The 16238-nt window shown below is 45.0% G+C and overlaps 1 protein-coding gene across 3 annotated transcripts; it reads right to left on the reverse strand.

Annotated features, from left to right (window-relative positions):
* Nucleotides 1-8485: 8485 nt before the first annotated feature.
* Nucleotides 8486-15626, reverse strand: UXT (ubiquitously expressed prefoldin like chaperone). 3 transcript variants are annotated; one of them, XM_042452014.1, is made up of 9 exons: nucleotides 15182-15626; nucleotides 14825-15091; nucleotides 14291-14504; nucleotides 13760-13876; nucleotides 13531-13612; nucleotides 13295-13362; nucleotides 11250-11357; nucleotides 9398-9461; nucleotides 8486-8858 (listed from the first exon to the last, which is right to left on the reverse strand). In XM_042452014.1, the coding sequence occupies exons 4-9, from the start codon at nucleotides 13843-13845 to the stop codon at nucleotides 8793-8795; spliced, it is 474 nt and encodes a 157-aa protein (XP_042307948.1). In that variant the 5' UTR covers nucleotides 13846-13876; nucleotides 14291-14504; nucleotides 14825-15091; nucleotides 15182-15626; the 3' UTR covers nucleotides 8486-8792. The 3 variants fall into 3 exon arrangements, with proteins under 3 accessions (XP_042307948.1, XP_042307949.1, XP_042307947.1); XM_042452015.1 differs by having other exon boundaries at nucleotides 14878-15626; XM_042452013.1 differs by having other exon boundaries at nucleotides 14825-15626.
* Nucleotides 15627-16238: the final 612 nt, after the last annotated feature.

Genomic DNA, 16238 nt, shown 5'->3' on the forward strand with positions numbered 1-16238 from the left:
TGGCTAAGAAGGAGGAGGGGGTTCTATTTATACAGGGTCCTCCTTCTTTTCCAGGATTTGTTCCTCCATTTCAGCCTATTGTCTAGGGGGGGAAATTCCAAAGTGTCCTCTATTTTGAGATGGCCAAGAAGCATGGGTTTATATTTATATAAGATGACCAGTGGTCCTCCTCCTTTTCCAGGACAAGTCCTCCATTTCAGCCTACTATTCTAGGGGAATTTCCAAAACATCTTCCATTCTGAGCATGATTTTTAAAAAGCCTGGGTTTCTATTTATGCAGGGTTATCAGAGGTCCTCCTCCTTTTCCAGGACCTGTCCTCCATTTCAGCCTTCTTTCAGTGCAGGAGGAATTCCAAAGTGCCCTCCCTCTTGAGCATGGCTAAGGAGGAGCAGGGGTTTTATACTTAAGTGTTTTTAGCTCCTCCATTTTTTGATTGTCCTCCATTTTGTTGTGGTGCCTTGTCCTACTTTGCAGTGAGGACATCTGGTCACCTTGTCCTTGGGCTGCATCCACACTGCAGGAATAATCCAATTTGACACCACTTTAACTGCCATGGCTCCATGCAATGGTATTCTAAGAATGATATTTTGTGGCAGCTGCTATGGTGCCACAACAAATTACAGTTCCCAAAATTCCATAACATGGAGCCATGGTAGTTAAAGTGGTGTCAAATTGGATTCTTTCTGCAGTGTGGATGCATATCAAGGACAGGGTAACCAGGTGACAAGGTTCAAAGATATAATAACTGTGTGAGTCTGTGGAATCAGTATGTAAAGATCTTGTAGCACTTTTGAGACTAACTGAAAGAAAGAAGTTGGCAGCATGAGCTTCCATAGGCTTCAGTCTACTTCCTCAAATGCATTAGTAGACTACTAAGTTTATCGTGCGAGGGTAAATGTGGAGTTTAAACAGTGATTAACCTGGGAAAATCATGCAATTAAAACATGATTAAAAGGAGATTACCACAAGAGCCATTATCCCATGAATAACCAGGCAATAAACAGTAAAATGTCATACACAGGAAATTCCCATGAATGATTTGCTGCTGTTTCTTCCCTGGTTATTCACGGGATAATGGCACTTTAATCACATTCCATCTTGACGTCATCTGAAAACCGTTAGCGTAATTGTGGGATTATCAGGTTAATCACAGGATAATAGCTCTTTGAACATCACGTGTGAAAACCATTAGCACAATTGTGGGATTATTATGGTTAATCACCATTTATACTTCCAATTGTCCCCCGTGTGATAAACTCCTAAGGGGATTATCACACAGAGGCACTTATCATTGGTAAAACGTTGGTAAAATGTTCCTGAAGCACGAAGGTGTGATAGTGTGTCACACTTCTAAAACATCATTGAGGCATGACGGTGTTCACGGAGCAGCCATTTTCTGAATAATGGAAGATCCCATTATTCAAAAAATGACTGCTCCACGAACGTTTCATCAATGGGACAGAAGCAGGACACCTCAATGACGTTTTAGAAGCGCGACACGCTTTCACACATTTGCGCTTCAGGAATGCTCCAGGAACATTGTGCCCACTGTAAGGCTCCATGTGATAAGCTCCTATGTCTATGAAAGCTCATGCTGTCAGCTTCTTTCTGTGTCCTGGAAATGGAGGGCATCTAGTCATCTTGAGGACAAGGCCCCTCAAAACGGAGGACAGTCAAGAGAAGTGGAGGGCATGAGCAAAAGAAAAGCTAAAAAGAATTATACAGTGGACCCACAGTATCCACTGGGGTTTGGTTCCAAACCAAAATCCATGGATGCTCAAGTCCCATTAAAGACAATGGCATAGTAAAATGGTGTCTCTTATATAAAAGGGCAAAATCAAACTTTGCTTTTTTGGAATTAATATTTTTAAAAAATATTTTCAGACCGCGGATGCTTGAATCCGGGGATGAAAAGTCGGTGGACATGGAGGGTTGACTGTAAATGTCAATTTGTGCTTCTTCGTCATGCTCAGAATGGAGGACGTGTTAGAATTCCTCCTGGACAGAATGTTGAAATGGAGGGCATGTCCTGGAAAAGGAGGGCATCTGGTCATTATGAGGACAAGGCACCTCGAAATGTGGGACAGACAAGAAAAATAGCAGACCAGGACCAAGGAAGAGCTAAAACACCCCTAGAAAGATAAATTCATGCTGCTTCTTAGCCACGCTCAAAAGGGAGGACGTTTTTGAATTCCTCCTGGACAGAAGGTTGAAATGGAGGGCATGTCCTGAGAAAGGAGGATCCCTGGTTCCTTCCTGAAGATGAAGAGGAGGAAGAGGATTCATGACTCTTGACAGCTGAGCTTCAGTGGCCTCCTTCCTGGCCTGGCAATTCCTGTGGCCTTTTGGGGACTGCTGCTGCTGCTTCTGGCACTGGGCTCTCTGCTGTCGCCAGCCCACGGCCTCCTTTCGCCCCCTTGCCATCCTTTGCGCGCCCCTACGGTTGCCACAGCAACAAGAGATGGAGGAGATGAAAGAGATGATGGGGGTGGAGGGGAGAAATAAGGTTGCTGCCATGGTAACCTCTCCCCCCCCCCCCATAGGACTATCAAGGGTCTCCACTGAGGCCTCTCGGGCCCCACTCCATCAGTTACTATGAGGACCAGGATGTGGGATAGAGGGAGGACTTTTTGCCCTCAAGGGGGCGCCACTTGCATCAGGAAAAAAGCCTGCCCCCCAAAATGCCACCAGAGGCAGATGTGTGGCGTCAAACACCACCTCAGGTACTCTTAAGCGTTATTGACTTACGGCAAACCTATCACAGGGTTTTCTTGGCAAGGTTCTTCAGAAAGAAATAATGCATTGCCTTTCTCTGAAGCTGAGAAAGTGTGACTTGCCCAAGGTCACCCAGTGGGTTTCCATGACCGAGCTGGAAAATTGAACTCAGGTCTCCAGAGTCCTAGTCCAGCACTCAAACCACTATGCCAAGCTGGCTCCACTTTAGGAAAACTTCTGTATTACATATACGGCCTGCATCTGTGTATGAGCGTGGGGCTTATACCCGCCTACCCTACAGGCCTGCTGTCAACACCAAACATAACAGAGGTAATATTTGTGATATGGATTCAGTGAGAATTCAGACTGCAATCCTCTGCGTTTATCAGGAAGTCATTCTTCTGAAAAGACATGCTCAAGATTGGGTTGTTCATCCTCAAACCTGAAAAATATCAAGTACTGTACAGCTAGACAGAAAGTTGTTGTTGTGTGCCTTCAAGTTGTTTCTGTCTTAAGGCAACCCTATCATGGGGCTTTCTTGGCAAGATTTGTTCAGAAGTGGTTTACCATTGCCTTCCCCTGAGGCTAAGAGCATGTGACTTGCCCTATGGAGTTAAGCATAGAGCATATTTCTTCAACAACTGAACAACTTCATAGTATAGATGGTACACATGAAGTTTCAGAGCAGAAGTGGAGAGACTATGATCTTTCAGATGTTCCTGGACTGCAGCTTCCCCCCCTATCATCCCTGACCACTAGTCATACTTGCTAGGTGGGGCTGATGGTGTTATTTTAAGAGACACTTGAACTCCACTATCCTAGCTCTAGAAACTGAGCACTGCTTTTGAATATTCACAATACATTCCATATAAAAATGCAGAATCCTAAAGGATAAATTATGGTGGATGATCACCTGGATTACATCAGAATTTGTAACAGTATGTACTTCAAGGACTCCAGCATGTCAGCAGACAGAAATACTGTACGGGTACTGGAGCTCAAGTCTATATGGAAACATTATTCTGATCTGGTAGAGTTTTCTTCCAGTCCTGAAGTTTGGGCTATCTTTGTAATTATTCACTGGTAAGGGAAAAACATTTTCCATCAGACCGCTTCTGTCTTTCTAGTTCTTATACACCAAGCTTGAATTCTGGAATAGCAAATCCAACACAAGTAGAAAACATAATGTAGAAAGAGGTTATCCACATTACCTGAATGACAAAATTACATTTTAAAACAAACTTTCATCACTGAATTCAAAGGGAGTGGCTCTGATGTAAGTGCAGATAATACGGAAGATTATATTATGAAAGGAATAAATGCTCTGCTAGTAAAGGCAAGCTCTTTTGAAGCCACATCATGCACTGAATTCATCTGTCTACCTATCCTGGAAAAGGAATTTGATGTGTGGGATGAGGGGCGATTTGATCTCTTAGCAAACATTGTGCTTAATCATTAAACATTGTTACTGTACCTATGATTAGACTTAGTCTTTGAGGGTGACCCAAGGAAGGAATAATGAAATCACCTTAAGATCTCTTATAGATTTAACTACTTAATAACAGAACTTGCTATTGCTTAGCCATTTACTATTTGCTTTTATTTATTTAGATTGTAAACCATGAATAGTAACACAGCTTCAGCTGTAGCTGTCAAACAGCTTACAAATTAAAAACAGGAAAATACAATGAAAAAATCACATGCGGCAGCCAAGTTTTAAAAACCCATCATAAAACAAGCACATACTAGAATTATGTTTTGCTAAACATCCATCCACCTTTGGTTTTTTTTTCTCATGCCTGTCTGGTTACTTGCTCTAGCAATGGTGTGCTGTGCTAAGACCTGATTCATTATCTAATTTATACTTGTCTTCCTTCAAGGTAACATAAGTGATAACATAAGGCTTCTTGTCCTGGGTGACTTCAACATCTCCCTCACGGCCAGCCCTGTTCCATCTGGTGCGGCTCGGGATTCATGGATACCATGGAGGCCATGGGCCTGTCCCAGCTGATACAGGGTCCTACGCACTGTGCGGGTAATACTCTCGATTTGGTCTTCTGTTTCGGAGGCGGAAATCCGTGGGTGGAAATGTTAATGTTTCCCCCCTGCCATGGACGGTCACTCCTGGTAGAGGTGAAAATCAAGGCCTCTAACCCAGACCCCCCCCGGGGTGGTGGACCTGTTGGATGGTCCACCCTCGAAGGCTGTGGAACCTGAGAGGTTCCAGGAAGCCTTGAGGGGCTCACGGTTGGAAATGACAGCGACTCTGTTGATGCCCTCACCGGTATTTGGAATACGGTCTTTCTAGGGCTAACACGTATCGCTCCCAAGCGCCCTCTCAGGCCCGCTTCCAATGCAAGCCCTGGTATACGGAAGATCTCCGGGCAAGGAAGCGGGCTCTGCGACGGCTAGAGTACCGTTGGCGGAAACACCTTTGTTAGACGACAAGGCTCTCCAGACCAACTGTTGAAGGACTACGGAGAGGCAATACGAGCACAATGAACTCGTTCTATGGTGCTCATATTGCGTCCGCAGAGTCGCGTCCGGCCGAGTTGTTCAGGGTGGTTAGGGAGCAAACTCAGCTCCCTCCTACCCTGAACCAGATCCTTGAACCTTCTAAGGCCTGCTGTGACCTGTTTACGACCTTTTTGCGGATAACAACCTCTCGCCATAAGCGAAGGTCTGAACGCGCGACATTTTAGCAGAACCTAGGGTAGAAGTGTCCCGAGCCTCCGTGGACTTTGTTAAACTGGATCAGTTTGAGTTGGTGAGTACGCGGATGTGGACAAGATCCTCGGAAGTGTTCGGAAGACAAACTGCTCTCTTGATCCCTGTCCCTCGTGGTTAGCGGCCCAGGGGGACCGGCGGTAACACATTGTTACGCCGGATAGTAATACATCTCTGAGGGATGGGTATTTCCATCTCAATTGAAATTGGCCATTGTAAAACCCGTCTTTAAAAGCCCTCCCTCGACCCCCTGTACATAATAATATCGGCCTGTTCGCTGCTAACCATTTTTGGGTAAGGTGTCGAGAGGGCGGTTGCAATCCGCTTCAGGCGGTCTTGGATTAACGGATATCTGGACCCATTTCAAACTGGCTTCCGGGCGGGGTTACGGGGTTGAGCGCGCCATGGTCGCCTTGGTCGTGATCTCCTCTGGGCATCGACAGGGGAAGCGTGTCCCGCTGGTGCTCTTGGACATCTCAGCGGCTTTTGATACCATAGACCATGGTATCCTTCTGGACGCCTGGCGGGTGGGAATTGGGGGCACTGCGCTCCAGTGGTCCGGTCCTACCTCTCCGGAGGTCCCAGATGGTGCAGCTGGGAGACGTGTGCTCCGACGAGCGGGTCCTTAAAACTGGGGTCCCTCCGAGCCATCCTGTCTCCCATGCTATTTAACATTTACATGAAACCGCTGGGAGAGATCATCCGGGACATGGGGGCGCGGTGTTATCAGTACGCTGATGACACCCAAATTATTTTCTCTTAGTCTCTGACTGATGCAGTGACTGGGATGGGTCTCTCCTCTCGTTGCCTGTCTGGAGTCATATGGGCTGGATGAGGGGGAAACCGACTCAAGTTGAATCCCGAGAAAACGGAGGTACTAGTGATAGGTTCTCCTGGTCCAGGATCGGTGGTTCCACCTGTCCTGAACGGGTCACGTCCCTGTGAAGGACTCCGTGCGCAGTCTGGGTGCTTCTGATCGTCGCTTCATCTGACTGCTCAGGTGAATGCGACGGTCAAGAGCACCTGTCATCAGCTTCGGCTTATTTGCCAGCTGCGCCCTACCTGCCCAGGGGACCTAGAAACTGTTGTACATGCTCTGGTAACTTCGAGACTGGATTTCTGCAATGTACTCTACTGGGGCAACCCTTATACCAAACTCGGAAGCTGCAAATGGTGCAGATATGGCAGCCCGGCTGGTCACTGGCGTTTCCAGGACCAGCCATAACACCGGTTTTGAAAGATCTCCATGGCTGCCCATTCGCTTCCGGGCTCAATATAAGGTGTTGGATTACCTATAAGCCCTAATGGCTTGGGCCCAGGATACCTGAGGATCGCCTTCCCCATACATTCCGCCTCGCGCCCTCAGAAACGTCTGGGCAGCAATTACTGAAGGTGCCTGGGCTAGGTTATCCTCCACCACACGGAGGACATTCTCCACGGCTGCCCCAGCCCTTTGGATACGCTGCCCACCGGCTCCGCTCGACTACCACCCTGGCCCAATTCAGGAAGGACTTAAAAACCTTCCTGTTCCAACAGGCATCCCGACTAAAAATCCTGGGGCCTCCCTCCTCTTCCGTGGCCAAGAGGTTGGGCTAAGGGGCTTTTAATTTTATTAGTTTTACTTTTTTATTGAGTATGGTTAGCCTATGTAATTGTATTTTTATATTGTTTATGGCACCATTGTTTTTAACCATGTTGTAAGCCGCCCTGATCTTGGGAGGGCGGGATAATAAAATTGTATATTATTATTTATTTACCTGCAGATGTGTAGGAGATGACCATTCCCGTTGTCCCATCATTTATGTTAGCTGGGGATGATGACTTATAGTTCAATACATCAAGTTGGGAAGGCTGGTCTTGATGTACACTTACTTGCTAATTCCCCTCTTCTACAAAAAAAAAAACAAACCACCATGCGTCAGTAACATAATGCCACTTTGGACTGTTACAGACAGCCAAAATAAAGCTGCTTCGAGTCACAGTGGAGGTATGGTGTTTCAATGATGCATGCGTCTGAAGGTCCAGAAGTCGCACCAAAGCCATGCTCCAGCCCTAAGGACTGGAGCGTGGCTTTGGTGTGACTTCTGGACTCTTAAGCGCATGCATCCTTGAAACACCATACCTCCACTGTGACTCGAAGCAGCTTTATTTTGGGCTGTCTGTAACAGGCCTATATGTCATTAAACAAGAGTTAAAAAAAAAGATGGCAACCACTGATCAAGAAAATTTATTGTAGCATGCAAAATATATCTGCTTATTACAGAACATTGGTAAAGATGGGAAAAGACTAGAACAAGTAAGATTGTTTGACAGGTTATACATCATGGTTCACAAGACATTTAGGTGCCTGAGGTGAAAGGCAAAATGACAGTCCCTTCTCCAAGCTACATACAGAAACTATCGGCTGGTGAATCTTACTTGAACACTGAAAATGGGATCGTGTTCTCAGAAACAACTGAGCCAGAGGACATATTTAAGGTGCCGTGGGAAGGTTGTATGGCATTCAGATATGCTATCTGTCTTCCAACAGAGAGTAATAGCTGGGGAGCTCATGAGAAACTTAACAGGTTGCCACTACTACTGTTTCTGCTCCGAGTATCTCCTGGCTGAGGTGACTGCTTCATTACAACATTTAAGCTGGCTCTACTATTTGGTAGAATGAGACAGAGTGTGGGCAAAGGTATCTAAGGCCTGTTACAGACTGCCAAAATAAAGCTGTTTCGGGTCTCTTTGGAGGTATGCTATTTAAATGATGCATGCATCCTAAGAATCCAGAAGCTGCACTAAAGCTGCACTCCAGTGCTTAGGAATGGAGTGTGGCGTTGGCGCGACCTCCGGACTCTTAGGACCCATGCATCATTTAAATAGCATACCTCCAAAGAGACCCGAAACAGCTTTATTTTGGCAGACTGTAACAGGCCAAAGTATCAGTGAGTAGAAAAGGTTTCTAAATTTATTGCTACCTCTGATACAGCAGAGGCTTGGATTTTTAAAAAGCGAACAAGTTATTCTTAAAAATCAGAAGTAGGTGGGGATACAGAACAAAATACAGTCTGACAAAAAGCAGACTCTTTATTAATGTCACAAATGAGATGAACTTGCACTAATAGTGCCACAGGGAGCAGGTGAATATGTGGGATAGAGTTCAACCAGACTATCCTGCCCCACAAGAAACTGCTCACTACCGCACCTGCACTCTGCAAGCTATCACTATCTAACATCACAATCAGAAGTGCTCCTCCAGCTACAGGTGCAGCTCCCACTGCCACCAAAATGCCCAAGAGATCAACTTTTCTTCCAGCACATCAGAAATGGAAACTATCCCCTCAGGATAGGAGAGGATAGCTGCTCAAAGGAAGATGTCTCTTCTGGTCTCCTCAGGAAGATCCTTAAGACCCTGGAGTTCACGCAAGCCCTATAGGCAGGAGGGAGGGTGAAAAAAAACATAGTCCAAACCTGAACTTAATGATCTTCTACAAAACAACATCCTTCCCAGGCTGCATTAAGGGAACATCACTGTCACACCACAGAAAGGTGGTTGGACGTTCTCTAGGGTCAGGGGGTCTTTCCCACCTGGACTTAGTGGGAAAAAATTGGCCTTACATGGAAATAGTGTCCCCAGAAGTTATGTGTGTCCTTGCAAGAGATTTGCCAGTTAAAGCTATTTGCAGCCTCAAACTGTCTTATTTTAGAAACAGCAAGTGACCCTCTAGAGTCAGCCCAGGGGGTCTATGTGGACAAACATTTCTTACTCCTGTCAAAGAAGATCACCCCAAAGAAAGCAAACCCAACCAAACCTCAGCTTGCAGAGTCCTTATCCTCTAATCAGGCATGGTTCCATTTCTGCATAGTTCCTCAGTTTTTGCTTGGAGCAATGAATAACCCCAATGTGCCATGTTCTCCAGTTCTCCTTACCCCACAGTAACAAAATCACTGCTAACCCCAATCCATTACCTCTAAAACCATACGGATATTAGCTTTGATCTTCACAGACTCTTTTGTGAGGGCTTCACTGAGCCTGTTAAGAGACAGAAGAAATCCAGACACAATAAGGAGGATGGCAAATTGGGCCTCTAATTCTAAAAATCACTTAGACCAGAGTGGGCACAGCACAGCAAATTAAAATGGATGGTGGGAGTTGTAGTCCAACACTATCTGGAGAGCCACAAATTGCCCATCCTTGCTTTGGACCAATCGTAAGTATACTGAGAGAAACTGATCCTTTTCAAAGGTATACAAATAGTCTGGCTGAGCCTATGTAAGGCTACAACACTATGTACATTTACCATCTTCAGAGTACAATGAGACTTCTAAACATGTACTGGATTAAGCTGCAAAAAGGAAGGTTGTTTCCATGTGAAGAGACATTACTTGTGTTTTGGCTCTGCAAATGCACGTAATATATACTTACATAATTTTAACCTGTTCCCAAATTGTACACAAAACTAAACAGGACCGACTCCAACTCTCCAAAATTGGCAATTTTAACTGTGGCTTAATCGTACTTCAGTGACTAATTCATTGCATTCTACTTTTTTCTTTTGCATCTGTGTATTGTTTTGCATGCTTTTATATGAAATTGCAGACCACTTGAAGTTCACTGGCAGAAAATCAGTACATAGAGGCCACAAATATATTGTTTTATTACATTTTGCCAGCCAGTGATTAAGTACACACTACATGGAATAAATAAAAATTGGTGAGGAAGCTCCCTCCATCAGATGCAAATACTTACCCATACACTATGATGTCTTTTTACTCTAAATATTCCAGGACCAGATTTCAGCACTGAATACAGGCTGAGGAGTTACTGTATATACTCATGTTTATATTTAGAAATTTTAATCAAAAAATTGACCCATGAAACCTGAGTCAACTCATTCATGAATCAATGTAAGTAACTCTTTAAAATAACTCTTCTTTTAAAAAAGAACCATCACCTGTGAAAGGCAAGAGTGTAATCTGTCCTGGAAGCACTGACCCCACTCTATTCACTCATCCACAGTGCCTTTAGTATGAGCACAAACATGCCTGCTGGAATTCTGTAAGTTTTTTGGCACTGTTTTCCTTTGCTTCATTCTTCAGATCCTTTGTTACATGCCCCTAAGTTTTACCCTTGACTTATCCATGGGTCATGTCAAAATCCCTAATTTTAGCCCCAAAACCTGCCCTTGACTTTTACATGAAGTCAACTTATAGTCGAATATATACGGTACATCTTGCCTCAAAGTGTACAACCTATTGCTTGGCCCTTTAAGGATCCATACTCTTTGAAATATCAATGATGTCACTGTTGAATTAAAGCCATTACAACGGTAGAGGATTTCAATAAAGGGTATGGCTATACTACAAGTTTATATCTAATTTGTAATAAGCTTCCCAAAGAATCTTGAAGGCTGTAGTTTGGTGTAAACCAAAACTGTCAGTTTTGTGGCCTCAATCACAGAACTTCAAGTTTCCTCTGCAGAGATGGCAACTATTAAAACAGTTTAAACTGGTAATGAAGAAACCTTCTAAAACTGGGGTGAAGAACTGTTGTCTCTCCAGACAACAGTTGTGAAACTATGTCCACAATACTTAACCACCAGCCATGCTGACTAGGACTTATGGAAGATGAAGCCCAAAACATGGGGTGGAGGAATGTCTCCTACACTTACCTTAAAGGAGAGAGAGATGAGAAACTAAGAACATGAGTTTCTGCAAGAGACCATTGCCCAACATACTACATCTTTCCAAAGGGGGACCAGGAGAGCTTTAAAATCTCTATGAATAGTATGGGATGGGAGAATTAATTCCTCATACTCACTCTGTAAGAAGCTTGTTTTTCTTCTCAATGAAGGCAAGAGCCTCAGGAAACGTCAACTCCACAAAGAAACCATAACCCAGTGCTACAAATATGGTGGACGTGTCTGGCCTGTAGCAGGATAGGGAATGAGGATAAATTTTGCATACACCTGACATGGCAAGAGAGGAAAAAAAGAGAGAGGGGCAACAACTGTGCATCCTACTTGAACAGGACAGAATATGCAGTAATGTCTTTCAACCACAAGGAAAAAGATTAAGGTTTTCCACTGGGAACAATTTTCTTATTGAAGTTCAAAAATGGAATCAGGTCTCTAGGGATATGAACTGATATCTGCTCATCTACAACATTACTGGGCGCAAGTTCCTCATCATTACCACCATCATCTGTCAGGTGAACAGTATCCTTCCTCCCCATGTGTTCACACTGTTCTTGGCCCTCCACCAGCAGGAAGAAGCAAGAGGTAAGTGTCGTTTCGCATTTGCCACCCATCCTTGCGTGGAACAAATGCTGCAAGGAAAACAACCTGAAAATGACTCTTGCTTTGTAAATTATCTCCCAGTACAGTCTTTTAATATTCGTCTCACCTCTAAAAGTGGGAGGCGTGCTTTTTTTCTTTACACTCAAGTCAAAAGGTTTGTCTGAAGCATATTGGCGGGGTGTGTGTGTGTGCGCCAAATGTCTAGACTGTAATTTCCATCAGCCTAGCCAGCATAGTTCATGGTGATGCATGGCAGCAGCTGCGCTCCAGCAACATCAGGAGGACCTTATGCTCCCCACTGTTGGTGTAACAAAGAACCACTGGTCGTCTCAGGAGAACTTGTGTCAGTCACCATTCTGGGCATGCTTCTCAAATGTGAGGGGGAAAGGCTAAAGGAGTGATTGCGACAGAAGCATGAGGCAGCTTTCATGGCAAGTATAGGCTGATGGCAGTTGTAATCCAAGACATCTGGAGGGCATTAGATGGCCTGCCTCTGCTGCTTTAGACTACAAACTATTCTGCTTTGGTTATGCTGTAAACTGTTGAGAATATTGATGGTACTGAAAGAAAAAAGGCAAAATGGAAACACAAATTGAGCAGACAGGCATTTGCTTTGCAAAAGCTTGAATTTAAGCTTTTACTCTGCCTCCCCACCTTTTTGCTGAAAAAGCAGCCTTTTAACATCCATGTTCCTTTGACTAAAGTTTACTCACGGCCTGAACACAGAGGCCAAAATAAAACTGCTTAGCGTCACTTTGGAGGTATGCTATTTAAATGATGCTTGCATTCTAAGAGGCTGGAAGCCGTGCAGCTTTGGCACAGCTTCTGGCCTCTTAAGATGTGTGTGCCATTTAAACAGCATACCTCCAAAGTGATCTGAAGCAGCTTTATTTTTGCCTGTCTGTTCAAGCCCATAGTTTTTCTAAGAGTTCTGGCTGTTTTGGCTTTCTTTTGAAGTTTATATATACAGAGAGAACATGCAAGAGATCCTTGGCACCTCTATGTACAGTTATGAAGGAAATCTCACTTGATATGCTAAAGAGCCTGAATTCAGTGACGTTAGCTCTCAAGAGGTAGGGAACATGTGACTCTCTGGATATTGCTGGGCTACAATTTCCATAAGACCTTGACAGCAGAGTCAATGTGAGGAATTATGTAAACTGTAATTCAGGTACATATTGGAGGGCTACAAATTCTACACTCTAGTGTAGCCTTTCTCCCAGTATTGAATAATGCTATGTGGTGTAATGGTTCATTTGAAGTTGTTTTCTCAAGTGACCTATAATATGATCTGTCTAGTTTCTGGATGTGGCATATAACCTTCTGTACTGCATGAGCCCATCTAAGGGTAATGTGTGGAGAGCATTTGCCTTGTCAGAGGAGACTGAAGTAAACTTCTTAAATATTCAGTTTTTAAAAAATAAATTACAATGACCAGTGTCATGTTTCTTTTGCATTCAAAGAGGTCTTCCAAATTACTTTTTATCCTGGAGATAGGTCTCATCCAAAACTCATAGAGAAAACAAGGAAGCAAGGGCAAGCAAATGGGTGTCTTTGAGCTACTCACACTTCTGCATTGACATAGAAATTGCACCCTAAGTCCACTTGAGTCTTTAGCTCTTGACCTTCTGTTTCCTGTGAGAACAGAGCAGAGATTTACAGTTCAACTTCTCTAAGCAGTAGAACTGTTATAACAACCTTTTTCTCTTGTTATACATTAAATCCTTGAACATGACTACCTCAGACTGTGCCCAAATCTTTACAGTATCACACACTCAATAGCTCAAGAGAATTTTATGTTACCTGTAATCGTTCAATAACATTCTTGAGCTTCAGGTACTGAGCGATCTTTTCATAGACTTCATCCCGCTGTTCCAACACCTTCCTGGGGGAAAACAGCAATAAGTAAATGGAAGCATCAGCAAAATCTTGAAACAAGACAGACTTAAGAAGCATTACAGCCTAGGGTTATACTTGAGGTAGAATGGTGAGAAAATGGATGCAGAGGAGGGACTTTTTCACAATCACTCACTGGAGATCCCTCTGAAGAACGTCAGTGATAAAGGCTTCATACTGGAGCACCTTCTCTTGCACCTGCTGTCTGCCTAACATCGCCATGAGGCTGCCACCACAGTATTAGCACTACAGCCTGCAGAAAGAGCAAGAAGTTAGAAAAAGATAGGTTTCTATGACTGGGAAAAGAAGCATCTCAACACAAAATAGCAGCCACGCGCATAAAACATAACTTGTCTGGTAAAATACATTATATTCTGTAGTACTATGTATGGATGTGAGAGGTGGACAATTAAGAAACATGATAGGAAGAAAATCAATTCATTTGAGATGCGGTGCTGCTGGAGAAGAGTGCTGAGGATCCCATGGACAGCCAAAAGGACAAACAAATGGGTCCTAGAGCAGATCAAGCCAGAAACTCCCTGGAACCCAAGATGCCAAAACTGAGGCTGTTGTATTTTGGTCATATCATGAGAAGGCATGACCCATTGGAAAAAACAATAATGCTAGGAGAGGTGGAGTGAAGCAGAAAGAGAGGAAGGCCACATACCAGATGGATGGACTCTATGAAGGAGGCCACAGGTGTGACTTTGCAGGACCTGAGCAGAACAGCAGAGGACAGGGGTCTTGGAGGTGTCTCATCTGCAGGGTCACCATGGGTTGAGATCGACTCCAGGGCAGTTAACAACCAAGGATGTTTAGTATGAGGTTACCAGTGCATTGGCTTAAATTAAATGCAGGTTTTAGGCCTAATTAGAAGAAACCTGTTGAATCAATGGGTCAGGGTTGATTTAAGAGCAGTTAACAACAACAACAAAAACAAAATGCATGCTCAGATTTAAAATGCATGAAAGTAACCCCCGTTTTCACCCATCCTTTCCTCTCCCTCCTCCAATGTAAAAACACGTGGGTTGTTTTTAGCTCATGAGAAGAAGAGATGAAGAGCCAGCAAAGGGTATGGAGTAATGCTAGCCTAGATTGCTTCTTCCACAGATACAGACTGCAGCCCCAGCCCTCCTTTGGGAAACCCAGGCCCAAAGGGATGCCCCTGAAGAAGCAGGCTCTGGTCTGTAGGAAAACTCACAGCTCTGTCTTTGAATTCTAGACTCCCATGGAAGTGATGTATGGCATATTTACAGAAAGAGAGCCAGCCGCAGGCTCTCACTTAGTTCATCATCACGGATTCCACCACTAGGATGATGATGATGATGAGCGACCTCCCCGCCAAGCCCTTCCGGGTCATTGCCTTTCGAGGGGGATGGGGAACTTCCTTTCCCAAAGTGCTGGCGCTCTAGAGGTAAGGCATCCTTTGCGGCTCTCACTTCCGGACTCCGTGCGCCGCCAGAGATTCCTAGGGAGAATCATCATCATCACAGAATTGGAAGAGAGCACGGGGCCAGAAAGACAGGCCAACCCATCCTGCCATGCAGGGACTCCCTACCAAAGCGCCTCCAACAGATGGCCACCCAGAAGCAGACCATGTCAATCACATCTGACTTCCAGTTTGGATTCAAGTTGCTTGTGCTGACCATCAAAGTCCTAAATGGCTTCGTTGTTGTTGTCGTTGCGTGCCTTCAAGTCATCTCCAACTTCTGGCGATCCTATCAAGGGGTTTTCTTGACAAGATTTGTTCAGAGGGTTTGCCCTTGCCTTCTTCCCCTGAGGAGGCTGAGAGAGTGTGACTTCTTGAAGGCCAAGGGCTCCCAGTGGGTTTCCATGGCCGAGCTGGCAATCAGACCCTGGTCTCCAGAGTCATCATAGCCATGCACTGAAACCACCACTCCCTCCGCACAGGCTTTCTTCCTAAACGGCTCAAGACCTCCATATTTGAAGGAGCCAGACCCGACCTCGCCATTACAAGGCTCCCTCCCCCCGCCTTTGAAACTCGGCCTCTCATTGGCTGAGGCGGACGCCGATCATGCGGCTCAGTCTCCTGATTGGTTTCCCTCCCTCCCTGCCCGTCAAGCTTGTTTTGATGCCCTTCGCACTTTCTACTTGGCTCTCTTGGGAGGCCGCAGGGGCTTATGGGAATTGGAGTTTTTGTTCGTTCTCCCTGAATACTTGAACCACAATTCCCTCCAGCCCTTCCTGGCCTAGACCCTGAGGTCACGTTGAGTGACCTCCACAAGTCCCTCACTTTTTATATTTGCGATAGCAAGTGTGTGTCTCCAGTGAGGCACGACACCCTGAAGGGAAATAACGGCCGCCTTTTTGAATGGAAGGCGGCTCTGGTGCCACAATGCACTACATTTCCCAGAATTCCCAAGGCAGTTAAAGCCGTTTCAAGCCGCATTATTTCTGCAGCGTGTTTGTCTTTTGCCCGTGACAGAGAGGCGGGATATAAATAAAGTCTTATTATGATGAGGATGTATTATTTGTGTGTTTTGGTGGGGGAGGGCGAAGGAGTCGTTGCCATGGCGACACAGGAAGTGGCTACCGGAAGTGGCCCGACGCCCGTTCCTCCTCATAAGGTTGGCTGCTGCTGCTGCTGGTCAAGC

Source organism: Sceloporus undulatus, chromosome 2, assembly GCF_019175285.1.
Source record: "Sceloporus undulatus isolate JIND9_A2432 ecotype Alabama chromosome 2, SceUnd_v1.1, whole genome shotgun sequence".
Classification (NCBI taxonomy): Eukaryota; Metazoa; Chordata; class Lepidosauria; order Squamata; family Phrynosomatidae; genus Sceloporus; species Sceloporus undulatus.

Bases quoted from the DNA above. Each gene is read 5' to 3' on its own strand.
- UXT (XM_042452014.1), bottom strand. From the start codon at position 13,845: ATGGCGATGTTAGGCAGACAGCAGGTGCAAGAGAAGGTGCTCCAGTAT. The intron at 9,462-11,249 runs GTGAGTATGAGG...GTCTCTTAACAG, and splicing joins AAAAACAAGCTTCTTACAGA to GCTCAGTGAAGCCCTCACAA. The intron at 8,859-9,397 runs GTAATGGATTGG...TCCTGCCTATAG, and splicing joins ATATCCGTATGGTTTTAGAG to GGCTTGCGTGAACTCCAGGG.